The sequence below is a fragment of the Tauraco erythrolophus genome, chromosome 15, assembly GCF_009769465.1.
Source record: "Tauraco erythrolophus isolate bTauEry1 chromosome 15, bTauEry1.pri, whole genome shotgun sequence".
Taxonomy (NCBI): domain Eukaryota; kingdom Metazoa; phylum Chordata; class Aves; order Musophagiformes; family Musophagidae; genus Tauraco; species Tauraco erythrolophus.
Genome location: NC_141479.1, coordinates 19,605,974 through 19,631,706, shown reverse-complemented (window position 1 = coordinate 19,631,706; position 25,733 = coordinate 19,605,974). Strand labels below are relative to the sequence as shown.

The window sequence follows — 25,733 nt, the reverse complement described above, 5'->3', positions numbered from 1 at the left end:
TTAAATAGAGAATTGAAAGAAACCCAAACTGATATTATTTTTCCTTTTCGAATTTGCAAACAACACCCTGACACCTTTGTTGTAAGACACAGTACTCTTCCTCTCCCCTCTAACAACAACCTTTTTGTATGCACGAGGGAAAACCTGTCAATTCTGTAGCAGCCTTCCTGCACTTTGTCCTCTTGGAGTGGGGAACCACGGAAAGGAACAAGAGAAATCTTTGTCGTTCTCCGAGACTCTTATCTTGGTTTCTCCACCTCAATTCTGCCACATCTTTGCCCTTCAATATCCGCAGCCCCAGGGATGCCAGTTCAAGGCTGCAGCACCATCAGTAGCAAAAAAAAGCTGTATTTATTAGTCTCCACATAACTTAATTTCTCAATGCCAAACACAATTTTACACGGTTCAGAGACCACTTTTCCAAATTCCAGTTTCGTTGCTTTTTTTTTTTTTTTTTTTTTTTTTCTCCCCAGCCTAGGACAGCAATCTGGCTGCACTTAAAACGCTTCGCTTCCCATCTTTTATGCCTTGGAAGGGACTTGGGAGAGGTTTATTGCATGCTATGATCTTATCAGCAGTTACTCCAGCACAGTCCTTGGCAGTAAATGGGAAGGGCGTCCGGGGTGTCCCGTGGAGGCTGTGATTGCACCGGGGCACCCATGCAAGGGGTCCCTTCCCACCACGAGCTTCTCCAAAGTACCTCTACACAGACATACATACATATATATATATATATAAAATCTTTTTAAAGCAATGTTGGCAGTTTATTTCAGCACTGAATGGTCACTGAAGGGTTTTGACGGGCTATTGATGACGGGTTTTAAAATTCTTTGTCATAGTAATGGTGGTGTTACAACATGTGCTGAAAGCCCTTCCAGCTAAAGGCTGTTGGGCACTCGTAGTGCTTCTGGCAGCTACAGTAAAAAGAAATTCATCTGCTTTTTAAGTTATTTCTGACATTAATTGTTGGCATAGCCAGTGGGTTGGGTAGCCCTCATATATCAATCACCCATGAAATAGGTTTAATGTCTGAGAAGCAGTGCTGGGAAATGTAACAAAATAATCTGAAAATTATTTTATTCCGATGTGTCCAGTTCCTATCAGGATCTGTTTATGTGGGGGAGGATATAATTTCACGTTTTCCAGTGTACAAATTCACCAAGATTAAGCACCACGAGCTAAACCTTTGTCTTATAGAAGCCAACTTCTGCGGGATATTGTTGATTTACACCTGCCCAGGAGCCAGTCCTCTGAATCCAACCAGAAAGTTTTTTCAGATCTTTGAGAAGAATAAAACCAACGATGGCTACTAGCTCTATTAAAAAAAAAAAAAAAAAAAAAGAAGAAAAAAAAGGATAAATAGATTAAATACACAGGAGGAGAAAGAAGTCCCCCATCCAAAATCAAAGCTCAAGACAATAGCTAAAAAGAAATGGTATCGTTAGGGGCAGATGAAAGAACACGTAAGTTCAGCATGATGTCATGGCTGTTCATGCAGTTAAATTGCTCTTTATCATACACCAGACACAAAATGACTTTCTAAGGCTCCCACTGGACGGATGGTCTGTCTCTGTAATAAATGTTGACAAGTTTTATATAAAACTGTATATCATTTTCAGTTCCCAGTGTAGCCATTTGAACCTGTGATTAATAACCTCGCAAATCTTATCTGTTTGAAAATAAGAGGAGCTGGGTTTGTTTCCTTCAGATTAGGGTTCAGGGCTTAACAACAGGAAAATAGCCTGCTGAGATCACTCTGGTTTTCATGGCACATAAAAGTAAAAACCAAGAAAATAGAAACCAAGAAAATAGAATTTAAAAATAGGCGAAACATTCGTATCGCAAAGCAAATAAGATACTTCACGAGTCGTGATAACATTGATTCATGAAGTCTGTAACCAAACAATTGTTTCATATCAGGCAGAATAACTGTGAACAGAGAGATAGGCACTTGTACATTTAAATTAAAACACTAATTGGCTGATAAGATGTACCACAAAAAATAATATCCAGACTCAAACTTCTTGGTGGTTTGTCAAACCAAAATGAGAAATCTTTAGGCAAAGATAGAGAGCAAAATGAGGCAAGAATTTGGGATTGCAGATCCATGTCTGGCCTGGGTACAGCTGATATCCAAGTTTTCAATAAAAGAGAGAAAAAAAAATAGAAATAATAATAATTAAAAACCCCACTACCACATTGCTCCAGTCTGAAAAATATCCAGAATTTTATTGTGAGAATAAGCTGATTTACAGTCAGCACAGAGACAGGAATAAAATAAAAAGTAGTGTTAAAATTAAGCAGGTGTAGGAGCTGAATAGAACACCTGCTGAAGAAAGACATTTCCTCTAAAATCCACTTATGATCTGCTTAGAGCACAATATTTAAAGCATTCCTGGCATGGTTTGGGGAAAAGGAAAGCTAGCTCTGAACCTCAGCTTCCCAGTTCCCCCATTAGCACTTTGCACCTACAACCAAAGCCACGAAGGACGATGAAAAAGTACTGCCAGGTCCTTGTCTCTGCAGAAAAATGATATTAAAAAAAAAAACAACTAAAAAGGAAGCATCCAGTCTGTGTTTTCCCCCTGACAAAAATCAAAGTGTGTTCAGCTGAAATATGTCCCGCTCGTTTGGTTTTCAGCTCTCTGGTCCGTCAAAATTTTCCTGTGAAATCAGGCGCTTCCTGCCAAGATTTTAATTTATTTGGGAAATGTAGCTTTCTGTCCAAAATTGTCAGCGGATTTTCTCTCAAAGTAGCTTAGTCTTAGTGCAATATTAAAAAGAAAAATTACCTTGCCTTTGACTTCCACGCAGCGGGCTGCTCACAAAGGCTGGAGATAAGCACTGAGAACTGAGTGCATTCTTTAATCATATCCCCTTAAATTAAAACTTTTTGTCTGCCTTTAATTTTAAGGCACTTTCATGCGAAGCCAGAGCAGTGAAGAAAAACAACCATTTCTCCTTATGCTTTTCGTTAAGTGCAAACATCAAGGGTCACCAATAATTCACCTAAGCGAGGAAAGGATGGAACTGGAAAATGAGGCAGATCGTGGAAAAAAATCAAATAATCTCTGGAGAAAAAGCAATTTATCTCTGCATTGGCAGATGGGTACAGACATGTGGATTTTGGTATAACACTCGTCTCGTAGGAAGCACCTCCTGGGGCCTGGACCCAACCAGGTTAACACATTTCTCAGGGGAAAATTTTGAATTTTTTTCACCAGTAAATAAAAACTCAGTTGGTGATTTATTTCTTATTGAAGAGTGGTGGGTTTCAACCATTCAACACCTCCTGCCAGCCTGAGAAATGCTCAGTAACCCCAGATTTCCCTCTGGTTGATGGAAACTTTCTGCTTGGTGACAGAAGAAAAAACTGTCTATAAAAAATGGGAGGGAAAAGTGTCAATAAAATCAATGCATTTTGATAGATTTTTAGGACGAGAAAAAGAGCACATTCCAAATAATTTCTGGTCTACAATAAGCACATAGGAATAGAACTTAGTGTTGCTGTTTTAATCCTTCCTCCTGTAGCATCTATGTTATCTGACAAGTGAAAATATTAAAAAAAAAAAAACAAATGCATTTTGTTCAAGAGCAATAAGGCAGCTACGTGAATTTGAAGGATTTTCACTGCCACATACCTTCAGAATACAGAGACCCTGACATAAAAATAAATCACAGAACAAGGCAAAGTGAGAAAGTGGATAAAAAATATTCAAAATATTCTTTGCTCAATCATCACCATAGGACCAGATTCAGCCTTTGCGTCACCACGGACCACTAATAATACCACACTGGGTTAAGACGTGGGAAATAAATGCAACTATCCTGATGCAAACATATAAGGTGAAGGAAACAAATGTGTTTGTCCACGAGAGGTCTCTAGAGCCCTGTAGAATCACCGGATATTTCCATGGATTCCTCTTCTTCTGCTTTGAAGTCAGACAGATGATGGGATGCTCACGTCCCTTCACCAGCTTATGTGTGTCCCCTCTGAATCCGGCATATTTTGGCCTTCCTCAGCCAGGAGAAGGAGGAGGAGGAGGAGGAGGAGGAGGAGGAGGAGGAGGAGGAGGGGGAAGATAGACAGAGCATCTGCAGGAGGGATGGGCAAATGTCTCCGAAGGGGAGAAAGAAGAAATTTGTGGCAGCAAGGGGTTGCATCCACGCTCTCCCTGGGCAGAAAAAATATACGTTAGCCCATGGCTGATGAGAACTGCTAAGGCAAAGAGCAAGTATCCCTTGCTTATCTCGTAGATCAACAAGGGAAAAGCATTCTTCCTTGTGAAAACATCTTATCAGGTACCAAACAACTGGTCAGTCAATGGTGGCACTGCTGGCACTGCAACCTGGGGCGAGGACAAGAAAGTGTCAAGTACTTTTTTAATAGTTTTAACTGCAGACCTCTAATATGCTGGAGGATATTTGCAAAAGATGCTATTTTAGCAAATGAGCAGCTACTTCAGCAATTTCTCTGCTGAAATAATGGGAATTCCTGAAAAGTTGTTGACCTTTCTAGACTGTCAACATTTTTAAGAGTTTGCCCAACTTTATTGTTATTATTATTGAAATATTAATATCAACTTTGACATCCTTACAAATATTTGTCCTATTCTTGCAGAATAATTATAGAAAGTACATTTTGGTTCAGAACATTCAGAAATCAAATGAAATTACATTTTGGTTGTACAATTACCAACTATCTCTGCTTTAGTCATTTACTGATCGGGAAGCAGAAGAATTACCAAATGTTTACAGCACAAACACTTTTATGTGTAAATCCCATTCCAAGAAGACTTTGTAGAACAAATATATTCTGAAATAATTTATAGATGATAGCAGACGCATTTGGAGAATTTATTCTCACAATCTCACAAGAAAAGATTGTTTCTTTCTGTTTGTCCAAACGATAAGTTGCAAACTGTTGGCCAGTCCCATCATTTACTTTCTGTGGGATATTGTTTCTTCAGTCTCAGTAACTGCTCTTCTGGAGTAGAGGTAAGATTAAATCCAGTCTCTATGTATCATTCCCATAAAATATATGTCCTTGCTGAAAAGCTGGAGCACTCTCAGCACCTGGTCATTCCTCTTACCACCCTGTGACCAGAGCCTAAAGCAGAAGACACGTATTAAACAGCTCACTTAAAGGCAGCAGACTTTCTTTTTGGAGCTCTTCATTTTTCTGTGTTAGTCACAGTGATTGGGATTCGCAGAGGGTACGAACGGAGAACGTGAAGGGAAGACAGAAACTGCAACACACTGAAATAATGCTGTTTTTCCCAAGCACTTCTGAAAATCCCAGCAACCAGTTTTGGCTTGGCCAGCCTTGGTAACCGTTAAGTCTCATCAAAGGATGTCCCGAGGAGAGCAGAATTCTACTCCAGGAGTTTTAAAGAGGAATAAAATAAGTCTTTACCTCTTCTAACACACATTTTACCAAATCCCTGTTGAGTGTCACAAGCAGGGCACAAATCTCCATAGCAAATACCTTTGCATATTCTTCCTTGGAAGTCTTTTTGCTTGCTTCCCTTACCAAAAATGGAAACATCTCCCTGAAAGATAAACACTGTGTGCCTGAGAGCGGACCGCCCCCCCAGCCCTGGGTGAGTGGGGTCTCGGAGTCGGATCTCAGCACAGACTTCCTCAGATCACGGCCCCGTGGAGCCTCCGTGAAGACGGCGACTCCCAGAAGATCTGGGCTTTGAACAATGAATGCCTTAAGTGTGGTTTTCAGCTTTTTTTTTTTTTTTTTTCCTGATTTGTGGACCATTAAAAATGTTCCAGCGGGGATACAGGATACCCTTTAAAATATGGAGATTTCTGTGTAGCATATGTGAACTCTTCTTCCTTACTCCCCTTTCATGGAGCCCCAGGGAGCTGCTGGGAACACCAACCCTGGGAGATCAAACAGGCTGAGGCTCTGTGAATCAGACAGGGGAAACAAATTCAAGACACAAGGTCCTCCCGGAAACACCCTCCGGAGTCGCTCGAGAAGACAAATTGGAAGTGCAAGTCCCAACAGACGGAAAGGGAAGAGACTGCAAAACCATCCCAACCCATGAAAGGAGAAAGCAGCGACGTGAAGCGAGCGGAGGTGGCCAAGGTGATGCTTTCCTGTGAGACTGCATCACCGAAAGATGCAGAGGAGCTTTCCACCAGGAGCAACTGTGCTGTGTCAACACAGCTCCAGCTAACGTGGAAGGCAACACACACATCTGGGTGCTTTCCTGCTCCTGGCACAAATTCGTCCATGGACTTGCACAAAATTGCCGAGGGTCTTTGCTCCTCAGTCAGCCTGAATCAATAAAGTGCCATGAACTATATGGATTTCTATGAAATACTGCTAAATAATGCGAACAAATAGCGTTGAAATCAGATGTCTGGTGATGAGTGAGGAAGGATGTAAATAAAATAAATGCAGAAAAGAATCTCCACGTAATGATTTGATATTTCTTCCTTGAGACAGAGTCAGTCAAGTCCATGTAAAAAAGGGTGTAGAATCACGGCTCATCAATGAAGCTGAGAAAGCCTGAGGGAGAACGTGCTGGTTAGAAATGAGTCTTCATTATCCAGCTTATACCAGTTACAGAAGCGCCTCAAACATCAGCAGAGCTTTTCTGTGCTCCAGCACTTCCCAGACGTTACCTGAGCCTCTGAAGGGCTTGGCGTTGGCCAAAATCAGGATCTAAGAGCTGAAACCAGACCGCATAACCACTTCCCACAGCAGGAACATTTAGTGTTCTGGTTATATCAGGACTGGCTTGTCCACGAGGAACTGCCGTGTTTTGGAGATCGTAAGTGTGAATGCAGGTCCTGAGTCTTCTCTACTCCTTGCGTGTAGAGGTAGACTTCCTTCACATGCTTTGTCACTTATGTCCTTTTCTCTCTGAGAGAAATGTAAAAAACATGGAAATAATGTTTAAGGAACATTTTATCCACACTTCATTAAGGTGAGGGATAACTGAGCTAATCATCCCTCATTTCAGTGCTTTTCCATCATTTCCAGAATACCAAATTATCCAGGAACAGGGTGCTCTGCATAAATATCCAGATAATGCTAACTGTGCTGATGGAGCTGATCCAGTTATAGCTACAAACCCCAAACACTAGCAGTGATTGGAAGGAAAAACCTTGGTATTATGATCATCACATATTCATAATGTATATTAAAACTGAGGATCCTTCATAGCCATTGGGCTCTTCATAGTCCACAGCAACAATTTCCGACCTACAACACGCAACATGACTTCTGCAAAAAACATTTCACCATTCTTTGCAGTCACAGTTTTAACTCTTTCACGAGGGGTGATTGCACAGCATTTCCATGATGCAACGCACAGCAGGTATCTGCAGCGGGTGCTGCCTTGTCTTGTTCAGGGGGTTGACTGAATTTTGTTTCTTTTGCAGACTTTGCCCTCTTCTTCACCTGGTCTGCTCCATGTCCCACCTCCGAACGTGTACAGGCTGCTGTAGGTCTGGGCAGAGCTCACAAAATGCTGCAGGGGCGTGTAGGAAACAGCATGAATGTAAAGTAAACTCTGGGGTGAACATTTAAAGAATGCTGCTATAGAATTGGCCAGACGATTTCTTCCTCAGAGTTTTCCCGTGGGTAGAAGACAGACCATAGCTCTTCCTTCCCATGAAAGGCACTTTGATCTCCCTTAATGAAATGCTTTATGTATTTTGGGAGTTTAGCGTAATTGGCTCTGATGGCTCAAGGCTTTTCCCCATTCCCAAAACTTCTCTATGTCGGTGTTTGTTCTGAAAGCCTCACACAGCACACGGCTGTGTTAAGTGCGCGACAGATCAAGAGGAGCATATTTATGGCTTTGGGAAAATCCCATTATAGACCATTTAAAATACTCCTTCTTCGCTCTGAAAAGTGTTTTGTGTGGCTGTTTTGTATTAATGGGAGTCAAACCCCGTGTCGTCAGAAAGCTGCCCGACATGTCCAGTTACGGATTGCTCAACAGCGGCTGCAGAAGGACTCGGTCATGTCTGATGGGACTTATTCTTAGATATTTGGACTAAACATTATGTCACTCTCCTGTCACAGCTGAGGGCTGCCAGCCCAGCAAAGCAGTGGTGCGACACCACAGCTCCAGCGAGGAGAGCGTGTCAGGAGAGCAGAACATTTCCCATCAGCACCGAGAAGCACAGCTACATCTTACGTCGCGTTTACGCCGAGCGACTCTTATTTTCTCACCTCTCTGCAATTTATGACATTTGTCCAAAACTATTGTTTTGGTGTGGAGAGTATGGTAAACAGGGCTGTATCTGAAAAGGCACTGATTTTGTTAATCTAATAGAGGAAAGAAAACATGCCTGGCGTTATGGTTTTATCAGCTTGTAAACATGTCGTAGAAGCCTACAAGCCTTAGAATAACAGCAGAAACAAGACTGGGAAAGGAAACATTGAGATCTGGATGCTTTAGTAAAGACAATGAGCAGCACAACACATTGTGTAACCTCAGAGCTTTTCCAGCTCCTCATCTCTGCAAAAAAGCTATTAAATATCCTTGAACTTTGGGGGCCTGTAATTAATTTTTTGAATCCCTTATCAAAGGGCTTTTAGGATTGACAACAAAAGCAACAGAGAGTGGAATTTCCCATGCCCCATCCAAAAGAAAGGTTTAAAAAGTTAATAAAAATGTATCAAGTGAGAATAATTTGAGTCGTTTTGCAGAAGGAAAAAAGTGCAGTTTCCAAGCAAGAAGTGAAGGGAGCAAAACCCATCATTGTCTCCTTGCCTGGATAGTTACTACTTTCCCAGTCAAGAGTAGAGAAAAAACACAAAAAGCATTTTTGACTTTCACAAAGGTGTGCATCAGCTCCCAGATGTCCTCATGGTCAGTTCTTCTCTGTTTATAGATACACACACAATATTGGCTGATGTCACCACAGGCGTGTGCTTGGCACTATGCCTTCAACCATGATATTGCTCTTGACTCTGTCCTGGCATCTTGGCTCACCAGGCTTTCTGGGCAGGCCAATTTTTATCCTACTAGTGTTGAGCTGCATAGTCCTGTCTGAACACGTAGTATCCTATGGCCATGGGACCTGATCAAACCTGTCCTTAATCAACTTAGATTTTATGGTGGAACTCCTTCTGAAAGAAATAATCACCGTTTTCACTCGCACCCAGATATCCGCGTATTTAGTCGTCTCCAAAAGCACATTTTCTGCACTGGATGCAATATGCAGAATGCAGGTCTGTTCCTTCAAGATGCAAACAGGAAGAGACCAAAGGCCTTTCATTGTTTTCGCATCCTTTTCATGCTCTCATCCAAAAGCACTCATGCCTCCTGACACATGGAAATTTACTGGGTTTGGTGAAGAAACTCAAATGACAGAGTCATATAAGGGTTGAAACCAAGACAGCATCTGTGCTGAGGTTTATTTGCTTATGAAAGTCTCTATTTTTGATGGTTAAACGCATGACCTTAAGGCTACTGCAATTATCCAGTGCTGTTTGCTCCTTGTGTGGGTATTTTTTTCACCAATGGTGGAGTTTGTGCTTTGGCAGAGACCAGCTAAGAGCCCCTTTCAGCCCTCTTTTGAAAATTCAAACTTTAAAGGGATAGGACAGTTATTTATCCTTGCAATTGAAAACTTTTAATTAGTGTTTTATAAAGCCAGTTTCATGGGGTAAGCTCTCCACATGCTGCAGAAGATTCCTCTATAATCATAAGAGCACAAAGGCTAGAAATTTACAATATATTTTAGAAAAAGACAAGACGAACAGATGACAAAACATCAAAGCAAAACCAAGATGATGCTTCAAGCCAACGGGATGAGTGGGAATACTAAGGTCAGCTCTCAAGCAGAAGGAAAAAAATGAGGCCATAGTGTTAGTTGAGGCCCTGGGTCCCAGATATGCCAGTGATGCCTCTGAATGTAGAAACCAAAGTCACTTGGTCACATGCAACAGAAGTCTCCACCTTGTTGAGTCCCTCCGACAAATACTGTTGGAAAGACAGTAGAAGTAAAATTTCACTCCCCCATGCCCCAGCCCTCCAGGGCTGACACAGCCATGGGCTGCACCCAGATCCTCACTCCTGTCAACATCTTCTCCTCAAATGGCATCTAATGGACCTCCTTCTGCAAATCACATTCCTAACACCTATAGCAACCAGAAGTCTCTCACCAGCCTCAGATGTCGCACGGGCTGTGACGAGGATTTCAGCCACAAACCATTCCAGGTTTATTGTGCACCAGACCATTTCTAAGTTACTTTGACCAGAGCATTTGAGGTCAGCACATAAGACATGCTGTCCCATGCACAGCTACCAAGCCATGTAGGACAACTTTCTGCAAGGGCATGTAGTGACAGGACAAGGGGTAAAGGCTTTAAACTGAAAGAGGGGAGATTTAGGTTAGATATAAGAAAAAAATTCTCCATTATGAGGGTGATAAAGCACTAGAAGAGGTTGCCCAGAGAAGTTGAGGATGCCCCATCCCTGGAAGTGTCCAAGGCCGGGTTGGATGAGGCTTTGAGCAACCTGATCTAGGGGAAGGTGTCCCTGCCTATGGCAGGGGGGTTGGAACTGGATGATCTTGAAGGTCCCTTCCAACCCAAACCATTCTATGATTCTCTGACACACCAGAAGAGCATGGCACTCCTACTTTACGCTCTATATCTTTCCTGGAAAACATGATAAATAAGTGAGCGAAGCTGCTGGGACATGTCAGATTTGCATCTCCACCTCCTTGCTGCGGATTAAGAAAAAAAAGTTATTCACCACTCAGCATATTTGGAAAGTCTCTTGTGCACAGAGCAGACACCTCCAGACGTCTCCATCGGTGATGTTATTTATAAGTGGTCCAAACAGCTTGTTAGGCTAATTGCTCCTGGAGGGATTTAACTCTGTTGAGAAAGCTTGAACAGGGCTCAACTGTTCCAGAGCATTAGCTGCCACTCCTCCCTTTGATTTACATCCCTCGTAAAATTTTATGGCCAGATTAGAATGAACTTCACTTGCACTGTGTTTTTATTAAGGGTTTTTTTTTCGTGCTGAATAAAAGCAAAAACCAACGCTGTAACTAATTACAGCCTCAACCAGGAAAGGAAAATACCTCAAAATGGGGGAGGAGGACCCAAAAATCCCCCCCAGACGGATCCCTTTGGAGACCTTGCTTCACACACCTGAGCTCTGAGACTAAGTATGTTAGAAGAGAAGCAGCAATAAAAAAGCCACAGTTTAGGGAAGAGCAATTTTGGGTGGAGAAGGACTGATGTGGCTTTTTATGATAAACAAGAGAGAGCGTGAGGCAGTTGGGGTTCCAGTAAATGGGAGAAGGGAGTGGGTGGTTATTGGTCCTTTTGTCTGGAATGTCTTTGAGTCATTGGGTTGCTGAGCTTGTTCTCATGGAGGGAAAAAGTCTACTTTTGAAATAATTGGTTGCTTTGCAGAGATGATTCGACCATACAGTGCATTTTTTATTGATAAATTACAGAACTCCCTGGGCTACATTTTCCCTCATCAACTGTAAAACTAGGACATAAATCCAAACAGAAAAAAAGATTTTTTTTTTCCCTTCCTTCCTTTCTGCCAGTGAAATACAATGTCACTGAAAATGGCCTTAGTATCTATACTATGAATACGTGAAAGATTGCAAAAAGGAAGGAGAATAAATAAGCCTAGTAAAATATTTACCATTCTAGACATCAGTAGCCAAGGCCAGATTGATGGGAAACGCTTAGTTTGGGGCTAAGAGCCTTTAAATGACCTCTTTACAAGTGCCTGAATCTTGAAATTCAACGTGCATGGGAGCTCCGGTGGGACGTGCAAGTATTTTTGTGCAAGCATTTTGCCGTGTCAGGCGCTGGCCCGTTGACAGCAGCAGGAATTACAGGTGTTCAGTTCCTCCCAGATGTGCAAAACGCAGATGCTGGAAAGCAGCTCATCCCGACGAGGCTCCAGCTGCCTCCCTTCATGCCGGATGAGAGCAGATCATATGCTACATTTCACTTCTGGCCAGGACTTACCTCCATTTACTTCTTTTTTTTTTTTTTTCTTTTTCTCAAAATTAATGCTTTTGGGCTGCAGAAGCGTTCCCCAAGCTGGATTTTTCCACCGAGAAAGGAGCCACAAGAGAAGGACCACTTCACATGGTCAAAGCGTGGGGCTTGGTAGATTTATTTTAAATTAAATAAGTTATTCCATGTGTCCTGGACACAAGCTCACTATAAACTAATTTGAAACCCAGGGAGAAAACCCTCGACAGTCAATTTTTCAGTCTTTCAAGCTGAAATACCGTACCAGTAGTTCATCACCTGGCAAATAAACCTGCCAGCTCAAAACTTTGTTAATCATTTTCTGTACCCTGCTTGAACTTTTCCAAACTGAACTCGGGAGCGCTCTAATTCTCCCTCCACTGGTACCAAAAGAAACAAGAGAAGAGGACAAAAGGAGAGCGATGAAGGCTATGTCATCCTCCTCTGCCTCCTCCACTGGAGGAACGCGAACTTCAGAGACTACGATTCGGGGGAGATACCTGCCATTTGCCCCACAGAATCCTTAGCTGTAGCCCAGTTTCTGCAAATCAGAAACAGCCAGACCAATATCTTCCCTGATGGGATGGATTTTTAATTTTTGGCCTGGACAGGGAAATTTTTTCCAGCAATTTCTTGAACTATCACTCCAGAGTAAAAGTTCCCAACTTTCTCATTACCTGCATTCTCCAACAGAAGCACACACCTCGGAAGACCTTGCTCATTATGTGCCTATATATTCCTTTTTCTAAAGGTTAATGTTTTAGTTTTCAAGAAAAAAAGCAGAAAGATGTCAAAAACTGCACAGAAAAAAAGGAACAGATGTTCCTGAGATCACAGCAAAACAAGCCACATACTTAGTAGGAACAAACTGTACTGTAGAACGTTGTTATTTTCCTAACCTTTCGAAAATTACCTATTTAACTGATTTCTTATGTGTAAAAAGAGGCATAAGGCCTTTCCTTCTGTCAAAGTACCATTGTCTCCAGTAATTTAGAAGCTCCCTGTTTCAGCACATTGAGACTTCCAGCACACGGACAGATTTAAAACGTCTTTAAATTTGTGCAAGACTCACAAAAATGCGTTTCTTAATACCCCTGTTAACTAGAGAAGCATCTAGAGAAGTCCAGCTAAAATCCAAAGCTCTGAATCAATGACTATCCCAAAAGAAATGCAATTGTAAGTCTGCTTGCATCATCCCAGCCTTGATCAGTAAAGGCATCCCAAATTTGAACATGCATTCGTTGCCGATGAATAATTTTACACTCGGGCACCTATTCTGCATATAATGCTGTTATAGTAATAAGTAAGAACTATCTCAGAAAGGAGAAAGTCTTCTTTAAAGTCTATGAATGTCTCCTCCAGTGTCAACCTAAGCAGAAATTATACACTTTTTTATATATGTATACACCCCCAGATTTCACTGCTTTCTTAAACGGGGTGGAGGTACCATTATAACACATCCTTATGATGCTCCCAGCAGCTGCACAGCATTGCTGCCTGGTATAGAGAATGAGGCATCTTTCCTTAACTCCTTCTGTCCAGATCTCCCACGTAACTATTTTTTCTTGACATATTTTAATTTTTAGTACTGAATGGCAAGATGCACGAAGGTAGGGAATAAATACACTGTAGGCTACCTTGAGCCAGGAGCTACCAGCGACTAACAGGGATGTAGTGATTAATATGGCATCTAAGTTCAAGTGAATGATGAGAAATTCAGATTGTCTTCTAAATTGGACTACCAGACCCCAGCTTTCCCTCAGACAAGGGAAAAATGTGTCTGTATCACTTATTTCATTTGCCATTAATGCTATTCCTAGAGGACACCTCATTTAGACGTGCTTTCTCCTGCTTCTTCCAGTTCAGCTCTCATACAGTTGTAGACAAGACTACCAAATCAGCGTCGTTTCCTGTAATAGCTTTTTCCCATGTTTTAATAACAACCAGAGAGTTCAGAAAGACAGAGCTTTTATTTCAAAAACAAATCTGAAAGAACAGAGAAGCTGCTAAATTGGGTCAGTGATCCACGTAGCCCAATGTCCCGGTCTTCACGGTGGGGAGCAATTGGCAGTTTAGGAAAAACAGGGAAAGACAGAGCATAGAGCGGTCCCTCCCAGCACACTCTTCCTGCAATCAGCTGCTCAGAGGTTTCCTTTAAACTGCCTCCAGACCACCATGGTGAGCAACCACTAAGAACTGCACAACTAAAAACGTTTCTAAGTTCTCTCCAAATCCTTTTACACCCTTGACCTGCATATGATGAGTTCCACGCTCGAAACTGTGCGTTTTGCAGGGAATAACATTTTTTTCTTGAAAGCTGCTGCTTGCTAACGTCGCTGTGACAAGCTTCCAAACGCTCACCGGGGAGAGCCGTCGGTCACAGGGGACCAGGAGGAAAGGTCAGGTCCTTTGGCTTTGGAACCAAGCTGCAAATTGGGCACTGGCGGGGCAGCTTCATCCCTGCAAGAAGAGCAGTGACGCTGAGTTGGTGTTTGGAGCAAGGAGGGAGAACCAGACCCTCATCCTTTAATTTCTAACATGGTTTTGATTTGGAAGTAGATATGAGATGGGAGCCTACGGGAGAACCAGACCCTCACCCTTTAATTTCTAACATGGTTTTAATTTGGAAGTAGATATGAGATGGGAGTCTACAAGAATTTTGCCAGCATTGCCAAATTAAGCCTTCCTGGGGCAGACCTGGAAACGTCGAGGACTGCCCAGACTTGCAGAGGGTGCTTTGTTTGGGTTTTAGCGGAGACTTTCCGTGCTGGATCATTTCCTCCACCGTGCAGGTTCTGACAGTCAGTGACGGAAGTGGAGCAGGTACCTAAGACCAGCTACAGGCCAAGTTTTCAACTTTAACCAGGGGGCATTTGAGGGTTTAGTGACCTATTTCATGTGCTTTAAATGTGTCTGGTTTTCAGAAGAAGCTGAGCTCTCAGTCTTCTAAAAGTCAACTATGGTATTTTCTCCAATGGCCAAGAATCGGTGTTTATTTTAAAAAGCAAACTAAATGTAAACAACCAAACTTGCCTTTTTTTTTTTTTGGAGAGAGAAAAGAATCAAAATGGAAAAGGCTCCAGTAAAAGACTGTGACTGTCACTGAGGAGCACACATTTTGTTCATATAATCCTTTCCCCTAGAGGAGGCATTCCTGGATCGATCTTCTGAACATGTCTCTCTTCTGTGCTCCAGAAATTTGTGGGAGCAAATTTCAGTCTGTAAACGGTTAGTCTGCTCTTTGGGGGAGAGGACTCCTTATTTTCATCATGTGACAGGTTGCCTAAATAAGAACAGTCTTCAGAACGGACTACCCACCAACTTGTAAACCTATATGGAGATCTATATAAAATCCGAAATAAACCTGTATAACAAACAACTGAACAAGTGTCTGCATGTATGAAGTGCTGGCACAATCATCCTTTTTCAAATAATACATATCATGCTTGTCAATTTAATGAACACATTAAATTAACAGCATTTCTTTACGTCACATCAAAAATTTGTGCATTTACACTTCCAATCTCTATGGAGCTGTAACCACACAGGTCAATATAGGAGGAAGGGAATTCTTTACCTCTTCTTGCCTGTCATTATTTTACCTGTAATAAAATTCAACCAAGCCCCAGCCTCGTGTTAACCCATTCAGTCGGAAATCTGCAATGCACTCGTGGAAAACACCGCTTCCAGTCAGGCCGTTATACACCACGGGGCAAGCCTGCTCATCCAGCCTTGCAGAGACATCCAAGTACTTGCCACCTTTGATAAGAATAAAAAGGGAAGAATGTCTCCAACCTTCAGGAGTATTTTATCTCAAAAAATCCCAAGATGTGTTATTTTTGCATATGGTTTCTTCTTACGCTTTTCTAGAAAGCAATAGTTTTCCTGTCTGCTTTGTAAATTAAGTAAAATCTTTGATCAAGTTGTATTTCCAGAGCAGCTGAATCCACCTCATAACATACGTTTTGACCCTCCAAAAGTGAAAATCGTATCATTTATCTAGATTGGCATCAGCAACAGTCACCACAAATAGAAACTGTCACTCTCCCTCTGATACAGCTGCTCGTGGCCCTGATCCTGCAGTGGGCACGCACCGTTTCACCGGTGACACACGACACGTACGGCTTAAACACAGAAGTAAACTTCTCAGGGTGTAAGATGATGCATTTGGCTTTCAAATTCGCTCCAAGGAACACATGGAATTTCACCAAATAGTCTTTCCTCCGCTAAATTAAATGAGTGCAAAAAGGCTGAGAGCAGATGCAGACAGGCTGCAGTTGGCTTACCAGCAGTAAAACTGACGCCGTATTCATCCCCGATAACCCCGTCACCGGCCATCTCAGCCAGCGAGGCGTTGGACCACTCGATGCCAGCCTTCCTCCCATTGGGGAAAAAGACATAACCTACAGCGAGGCTGAAGGGGAAAGAAATGGAGCAGAATTAAAGCTCAATTTAAACTCAAATGGACCAGCACATTGGCCTGCCAGGGGAGCTCAATGCTGAACATGGCCTCCACCCCTGGAAAGCAGCGGGAATAAATAAAAAAGGTTACATTGTGGGATATTGCAATTGCTGAGCGGTGGAAGCCATGCATGTAGGAAACACGAGGCTTGCAGGACGGATTGCCATCCATCCAGATTGCCATCCATGCCATCCCAGAAAGCCAGCCGTATCCTGGGCTGCATCCAAAGCAGTGTGGGCAGCAGGTAAAGGGAGGGGATTCTGTCCCTCTACTCTGCTCTCATGAGACCCTCCCTGCAGTGCTGCGTTCAGATCTGGGGTCCCCAACACAAGAAGCACATGGAGCTGTTGGAACAGGTCCAGAGGAGGCCGCGGAGATGATGCGAGGGCTGGAGCACCTCTGCTATGGAGACAGGCTAAGAAAGTCGAGGCTGTTCAGCCCGGAGAAGAGAAGGCTCCAGGGAGACCTTCTAGCAGCCTTCCAGTACCTAAAGGGGCTACAAGAAAGCTGGAGAGGGGTTTTGGATATGCATGTGTAGTGACAGGACAAGGAGCAATGGCTTTAAACTGTAAGAGGGGAGATTTTGATTAGAGATAAGAAAGAAATTTTTCCTCTGAGGCTGGTGAGACACTGGAACAGGTTGCCCAGAGAAGTTGTGGCTGCCCCATCCCTGGAAGTGTTCAAGGCCAGGTTGGATGAGGCTTTGAGCAACCTGATCTAGTGGAAGGTGTCTCTGCCCATGGCAGGGGGGTTGGAACTGGATGATCTTGAAGGTCCCTTCCAACCCAAACCATTCTATGATTCTGATTCTATGATTGTGGCGGGCAAGTGGGACAGGCAGGTCACCTAATCCCACTTGGTCAGAGGGCCATGAACACTGGTCTTGAAGCTTCTGGATGAGAGAGCACCAGTCAGGAAAGTAAGGCTCCCTCTGAAATGCCCCATTACAGACAGACACACCTTCCTGAACAGCTGGAATTGCTCAATTTGTACCTCTAAATCATCTAGACAGTAGGACAGGCAGAGCTGCATCAGCCAAACAGTAATTGAATGGAAAGAAAGTAATTTAAGGTAAAAGCTGTCCTTGTGACTAATTGCAAATGGAAAATTGGATGGAGGGAGTGGGGAGCAAGAAGGTGTGGACGGAAATCGGGCTGTACAGATTCAAAGCAAGAATGTGCATATAGATGTCCTGCAGAGCAATTTCTGCCACCTTTAAGACATACGTTTTTAGCAGCACGAACTTCCCTGGCTACTTACTTAGTTGTGGTAGCTGGCATATTAATAACTGTTAAGTGTGCTGCAGTCCCATCCTGTAAGAGAGCAACAAATTAAAATCAGACTAATTGGTGTGGACTCATTTGTGTGGATCATACACTGACTTGATCAAGAAGACGCTGGATACAACCCAGGTTATGCAGCGTGCTATGACCTTATACTTTTAAATCTTCTCAATACATGTTCCATGAGAACCTGGCTGCAAATGAGAGTCCAAGAACACAAACCAGACACATGAAGGACAAATTAAGGACATTAAGGACAACAGAAAGTCTACAGCAAGCAGATATAAGAGGAGGAAGGAAAGAATATATGCAGAGATGTCAACTAGTCATGCTCAAAACTGATGGGCAACCCATCAAAGTTTGCCCTGCTTTGACCAGACATCTCTTCTAATTCTATGCCCGAGAGCAGCAAACAGGAAAAATGTTAAATAAGAAGGAACTGGAATCTCATGTTTTTATTCATTGCTCTTCCATCCTTGAGTCTGAATCCTTTCATGCTCCACTTGGGCTGCTCTAAGGCACAAGCCTACGCTGTGAAGTTACATATGTACAGACACTAGGGGTGTGAGGACTCCAAACTTCAAACAGTGAGAAACTTAATTCCTACTTAACAAACAGTAAGATGGCTTTTAATTAGGAGGGGAAGAACCCTAGTTATTTTCAGTCCTGAATAACTATGAAGAAGAAGGAGAGGTTACTCCTGATTATACACCTTATAGTGCCAAAGCAGAGTCTTATTGAAAGGTACACAGGCATATCTTAAATCAGCTACTGGATTAGGGCATATGTAGGATTTTCCAAGCTGTGTTTTTGTGCTGGCCAGGAAAAGAACTTTTATTCTGAATTCAGTCTTAACTCCTGTAATTCTGCCTATAATAAAGAGTTTAGATTTCTTCACCCCCGTGTTGGCAAAGGAAGTGCCTTTTCAGGAGCATCTGTTCGGGTTCCATGCCAGCGTTCAGCATTTCCCCATGCTGTGTGCTCCCAGCAGCCACGGCACATTCGCTCCTCCAGCACAGCCACGATGGCAAAGCAGAAAATTAGAGCTGAGCACAGGCAGAAATATTTGCTGACTGCTGCCAAGAAGGCTCAGGATGCCTTCAAACACCTCAGGCTCTCAATTAGTGTGAATCAGCACTGCATCAGCTCCACCGAGTGCTGGGTGTTTGCAGCAGCCGAGAATCTGCCCTCTAAAGCTGCCTGTCTAATTTTTCTTAAAAAAGCCAAAACAGTTTCAAGTTACAAAAACAACTTTTGGTTCAACCAGTGTTGCAAAATCTCAGTTTTTACACACAGGGTTCTGCTTTTGAGAGCTGCCCCCAACACTGATATGTGCTCATGATGGCACCAATCAGCACTTCTGATTGCACACCGGGGATGCTCCCAATGCCTTATTCCTGGTTATTTAAATAGGACTGACAAGCTCAGGAACCCCCTCATTTTCATGCTTAAGTAGCATATTGGCATGTCAATACCTACCTCAAAGTGTGCCAAAATCATAACGTAACGGTAAATCTCAGACCAGTCCCGGATACCTGCAAAAAAAAAAGAACAAAATCACACAACTTCAAGTTCACCATTGCTGGAAAGTGTGAACTAATAGTACCTGACCTGACGTTAACTTTGGATAAAGAAACATCCAGTAATTGGTAACACAGTAAGCATATGCACGCCCCTCAATCAGCAAAAGTATTTCCTCTGAAATATCTTAACCTCATGCTCAGTCATGAAATAGGTTATTTTTATAGATAATCCTTAGTCCCACTGCCCTGCCAGGACCAGCTACAGCGCAGGCAGCCAAGTGGGTGAATTGCTTCTGGTGCTATTACCGTACGAGTGGCTCCGAACGCCTTGGAGGGAAAGTTCAGTTTTCTCATGATTTTCTATTTCAATTTCTCCAACAGACTGGCCCCACTGCTCGTGTCGGAAATGTTGTTCCCTTTGTCTGGGAGAAAGAAAAGAGTGAACTGACAGCCAAAATCAACACGGCAAAATCAAGGCGGCCCCAGTGCCGATCGACTTATATCTCAAAGTGAAGGAGAGAATTCAGAGCATCTGGATTATGCCAGGAATCACTTTTACATTTCCCAGTTACTGCTACGTAATGTCTATGAGACACCTGAGAATGAATCAGCAGCAAATTCCCACCATGACAGACTACAAAAATGCCCTTTGTTTGAAAAAAACACCCGGTATTACCAAACAGGTGCTGCTTCGAAGTCAGCAGGTACTACCAAAGACAACACACTATTGGTACACGTATTTTCTGCTTGTATTAAACCACATACTTCTGATCTTCATATTTTGTTCCTGCATTTTCAGCTCTCGGAATCTTGTATATTAATTAAAATTCCCACTTCAGCCCTCCTTTCACACGATTATATTAGATCCTTTGCTTAGATATATCTGCACTGTTGACTTTGGAAGAGGTCTAAATCAGGTTATTAGCAATGAAAAAAAACAGAATAAGAAATATTCTTAATATTCAAGGTTTTACAGATCAAAACTGCGGGCAGGTCCCTCCACTCACATATCTGGAAGACCCCATCTGTGTGCAGGATCCTCCTTAGAGGTTGCCAGGTCTGGTGTGGCAATGAAACCAGGAGATACCTGATAGGAACCGTGTCTTTTATTAGCTCACTTCAAATTTACTTCTAAAATCACCTATAACAACACACGTCAGACCCTGCAGAGATCTGCAGAGAAACTACTATTAACCCTTGAAGAAATTAATCTCGCCTCTCACTTTTTGACCCTTTGGAAGAACTCGATGGTCCACGGTTCCTGGGCAAAAGCACGTGCAAATGTGCTGGGGTGGCTGTCGACACTAAAGTTAAAGACTTCTGTGAAGTTCTCCCAACTAGGAAAAGAGGGGGGGAAAAAAAAAGATGTTATTAGCTTTCAGGTTATACTCGGCCAAGTTGTGCCCTTGCCACTCTGACAATGGCAATCTTTGTATTTTCTCATTATTGGAAAATTCTGATTTTTGTCATTTTAAATATGTTACTATTCAAGGAAGCAAACAAAAGGAAACCAAGAAGGGTTGCAAGGGTCAGCAGCTCATCGAGGAAGGGAGGCTGGCAGGGCAGAGCTGCTTTCTCTCCTGTGGTCTGCTCAGAGGCACAAATGCAGCATTACTCAAAAATACTGTGTTATTTTGACAGCAAATCATTTTTTATCAGACAAATTGAGTAATAAAAAATAAAATAAAATAAAATAAAATAAAATAAAATAAAATAAAATAAAATAAAATAATATAAAATAAAATAAAATAAAATAAAATAAAATAAAATAAAATAAAATAAAATAAAATAAAATAAAATAAAACAAAAACAGAAAGAGCAAGCAGAGGCAAGGGCCTCAAGTGTTACCTTGTGCACATGACCCTTGGAAAACAGTAACCAGTTCTCTAACCATTAACTCACTACACATCCCAAAGCAAAAGGGAAATGCTCTTACTGGAAAGAGAATTTCACTGGTACAAGTTCGCCTTCCTCCTCACTCCAGTGCTGTCGGTAGGGTCCTTTCCTGTAAGGCAAAGTGCTACAATTTTGTATCACTCCTAAACAAACAGCAAAATGTTTCTTACATGTTTGGAAGCGGCTGCAGTAGGAGATGCTGCAGAAGAATGATGCTATATTTTGTTAAGGTAGAATAGTAATTGCTATATTACAACCCTACACCGGATGCAGGAGTTACTCTCTGTATTTTCATTCCATAAAAATCAAAGTGTGCTATTGCTACAAAATAGCTTTTGGTTCGAGTCAGTTAAATATATCTCCAGGTAGTGTCCAAAAAGCCTTGGTCTTAAGAGTTGATAAATGAAGCTATAGGGTGCTGCAGTACCTGAGCAATCCATCGAAGCTTATTTTCCAGCATGTTTGGGACTCTAAGTATTCAATAGTGAGCCCTCCACCACTCCAAATCTCTTCAGATTCGTCACTCACCATCATGTTTGGATGTTGTGGGTGCTAAAAAAGACATTTCAGGAAAACATTTGCTTAACTCAGTTGTGAGGATGCAACGCAGGTGAATTCCTGCTCTGATGGTCCTCTGCAGGAGGATGGAATTGGCTTTTCAGTTCTACCTGCTTCTGGTAATCAGATTATTAGAGGGTTATCTGAGTTTTGAGATAACACATTATTGTTTCAGATAACACAACTGAACTATTTGAGTGAAGGGAGGTCACTGCAAGAGCTCAGCTCCTTACACCAGTGACTCTATCAAGCTTACAGCCAAACTGATGAAGGGCTTCGGGAGTAATTTGGTTTGAAACTGAATTTGATGAAACTCTAATTTGGAAATTTCTAGTGCATGCAAGCTCCCAAAACTCTTCAGCCGCTCTTTGAAAGCTATGTCTTGTTTTCTAAAGCTGACACCTTTCTAAAAGAGAGCTTGTGCCTGTTGCTGTAGGGAAGGATCTAAGGAGGTCCTGAACTTGGCCGGCAGTTCTAAATGACAAAGCCGCGAAGTAGTATCGTTATACTAAATACTACTAGAAAACTAAATAATGCACATCAACCTTCTCTTTTTCAGTTTTCTGCGAGCAGGATGTCTCCTGATTCTTCTGGTCATGGCTACCTAGCAAAACAAAGTTGTGAGCATCAAAACAGTTACTTGGGTGCAAAGGGATTTACGTCAGATTTTCCCTTTTCTTCACTATGTAGGCAGCTATCAATGAAAAAGAAAATCCACAGGCAAAATACATGATTAGCGGTGTTTTCTTTTAGCAAGAATGAAGCAGATGTTCATATAACTCCCTAAAATCTTGCCTTTCCCTTTGAAAGAGGCAATTCCACAATGGTTTTTATAGCATTCACTCATTCAAAAAGGGGGAAAAAATCAACCGTAACCATACAACATAACTTATTAACCACGTGCTGCACATTAGCAGAAAGACTGAATGCTCAGATTCTTCCTAGGAGATTTGCCAAGATATTTTTTAGAAGATACACTGTGTTTTGTACACATTATGGGAAAAAGGGAATTTATGTCAGATACTTACTCAAAAAATCAGACATAAACAGTAATTTGGCCAGTTCTACCACTGTCTTTAGACACAGCACTGGTTCTTACTGTAGTGAAGATGCAGAGAACATTCATTTTTGCTCGGGATCCTAATGCAGGTTCAAGATCGGAGCTAAGCACTGCTCTTGAACGTCATCCACATCCACCACTTACTTCAAACTCTCCTATTCCATCCACCCTCAGGAAGAGCCACATCTCACAGATCCCATTCGGACGTTTTGCAAGACGAGCAATCACAAAGGTCTTGTTGGTCTCTGCAAAGCCGGTGAAGTAAACTGAATCAAGCGCCTAGAGAAAGGGAAATGGATTTCAGCTCCAGCTGCAGGCAGGAAGGGAGGGGGAGAAGGTGAGTAATTCTTTGTTTTCCATGGGTATCTTCTTAAGAATTAAATTTTACTTTCACTTTTTATATCCAATAGCAGGCAGCCCAGAGAACAGCCAGAGAGTTTTGCTAGCAGCAAAATAAGCTCATAAGACAGGACAGTCCATGTGCTCAGAAAATATTTAGTTACTCTGGCATACAACACTCACATCATCAACACAAAAGCACTTTTCCTTTCTTGTTTTCCCATTTTCTCACCAGGGTAGACACAGAAAGCAGAGAGGGAGCAGATAAGTAGTTTTAGAGAGGAAACAGAACTATTGCATCATAGTCATGGACAAGGTAAAATATTATCTGAGTTAAGATGATTATTTTGCAACAAGAAGTTCCCTTGACCAAAATCCTTATGAAACACCTCCTCAAAAATGAATGAAGAAGGAAGAAATTGAGCCATGAACATGCTGTTTCCCCATCCAGCTCCAAATTGTACCTAGGACAACTTATACTTAAGGGAAATAGAGAACTAAGAAGAAAAATGGAAGAGAAAGAAAGAAAGTCACAGGAAACCCAGGACTTTACCAACACCATTAGCAGCTGGGCTGGTGTAGGGCCAGTTAACACCGCAAATCTCAAAACCTATTAGGCCCATAAGTCCACAACTTCAAATCAGGGTGTGTATTTTTACGTATTTGTGCAGAACTCGCTCGAAGTGAAGTTTTAAAAACTGGAACACGGAAATTAAGATTTATGTACGCCTTTTGGGGCATGGATGAAGTTCTGCTTCTGAAAAATTATTCATCGTAAAACGCAAAATAATACTAAAATCAGATGATAATTGCCCTGGTCCATACAGATAAGGGGGGATTTTGAGGGCACAGAGTCTGGAAATGCACACAGAGTGAGCCTCTTGGATGCCAATGCAAACATTCAGAGACATCGTTTCTGGAAGTATTTTCCAGATCCGTTTTCAGAACTTTCTTGCAAGTGTTGCTCCAGTGCTGCTGCTTGGAGGAGTGAAGAGGAAATCGCAGACCCCTTGGCTGCATCTCAAACCACTCTGGATGTCAGTTTGATTTGGAAGATGGTGCCACTCCTGCCCTATCAGATTTGGTCGAGATTGGCAAAACACTTCCAAATGCTCCAAGCAGCAGCTTAATTAGTAGAAAGGCAAAGCTAGAGAAAACAGCTTCTTTTTTTAAAGGCTAAGCAGAAGCCTCAATGCATTTGTTAAATAACATGACTTCAGGATTCCCAGAAGGCTCCAGGAAATGTTAGCAAGAAGTCAATTTGTGACAAAAATGCCTCAGGATCCAAAATCTCAGCTGGCATCGGCAAGCTGAATCTTGATGAGGGAAGGAAAACCGAGGGAAATCCTGTCTCATCAGCCTTTCTGCTTTCCCCTCTCACCAAATAAGACAGCAAAGCCCACCCAAACCCCCCCGTTAGGCACAGCGAGTATTTTGACAGGCACATGAACACAGGCAAGGTTGTAGACAGAGAGTTTATTATTTATTACGCAGACAGATACACCTGGAAAACGAGATTCAATTCACCAAGCGTGCTAAAATAAAAGGAATCTGTGTCCCATAGTGTGGCTGCTTTTTCCCACTGATACCAGCTGGTCTGATTTGAGGGAATCCTTCTCCCTGCAAGGGGCAGCCAAGGTGACATCCCCACCCCGCCCTCCCGGGGATGTGTTGAAGGATGTGGGTGCTGAAGCTTTATGGGTCCAGCACTGGTGGTACCAGGCACCAGGATGCAGGAGATGGGGGTTCCTAAGGGATGCTGAACCCAGTGGGATGCAAGGTGGGTTGCAGGGAGGGGTGCAGGTCCCTTAGGGACGTGGGCTCTGCAGATGGTGGTGGTGTGGGTCTGTGGGGGTAGGGATCCAAGAGGAATGGGTGTTGTGGGGGAATGCGGGTCCCAGGGGATGGAGGTTCCAGGAATTGGGGGGCAGAGGGTGCTGGGGTCCCAAGGGAGCAGAGGGATGTCAAGCATGCAGGGAGATGGGGGTGCCAGGGATGGGGCAGACAGAGGTGCCAGGGAAGGGGGTGTCACAGAAGAGGGTCCCGGGGAAGGCGCTCCCAGGATCGGAGGTGCCAGGGGGGTGGCGGGACACTCACGTGGGGGTCGGGGCGGAGCAGGCGCGGCCGCCGCGGCTCCGCGGGACCTCCGCCGGCCGCCCGCTGCCTCCAGGCGCCGTGGAAGAGCAGGAGGCAGCCCAGGGCCCAGCGCTTCAGCGGGGCCCAGGCGCCGGGAGCGGCCGCCGGCCGCGCCCCGAGCAGCGCCAGCAGCGCGGCCGCCGCCAGCAGCGCCAGCAGCGCCAGCATCGCGCCGCGGAGCGGGGCGCGGGTCGCGGAGCGGAGCGGGGTGCGGAGCGGGGTGCGGAGCGGGGCGCGGAGCGGGGCGGGGCGCGGAGCGGGGCGCGCAGGCGGAGCGGGGCGCGCAGGCGGAGCGGGGTGCGCGGCGCTGGCTCCGGCCGCCGCCAAACCCCGCCTCGGGGCCGCTCAGCCCGGGGGCCGGTGACGGTCGTTTCCGCGAGGGGTTTGTCCCGGCGGTCGGCGCGCTGAGGTCACTCTAGGAAGTGGCATTTGCTCCTTTTATTATTTTTTTTATTATTATTTTTTGGGTTTTTTTTTC

At 43.3% G+C, this 25,733-nt stretch overlaps 1 protein-coding gene across 1 annotated transcript; it reads right to left on the bottom strand.

Moving 5' to 3' along the window:
- Nucleotides 1-14,355: 14,355 nt before the first annotated feature.
- On the bottom strand, nt 14,356-25,423 carry LOC147527766 (uncharacterized). The gene is made up of 11 exons (XM_086621263.1): nt 25,217-25,423; nt 22,925-23,059; nt 21,590-21,714; nt 21,203-21,271; nt 20,490-20,603; nt 19,573-19,688; nt 19,223-19,278; nt 17,721-17,773; nt 16,285-16,412; nt 15,601-15,757; nt 14,356-14,458 (listed from the first exon to the last, which is right to left on the bottom strand). The coding sequence occupies exons 1-11, from the start codon at nt 25,421-25,423 to the stop codon at nt 14,356-14,358; spliced, it is 1,263 nt and encodes a 420-aa protein (XP_086477389.1).
- Between the last annotated feature and the right edge of the window lie 310 nt (nt 25,424-25,733).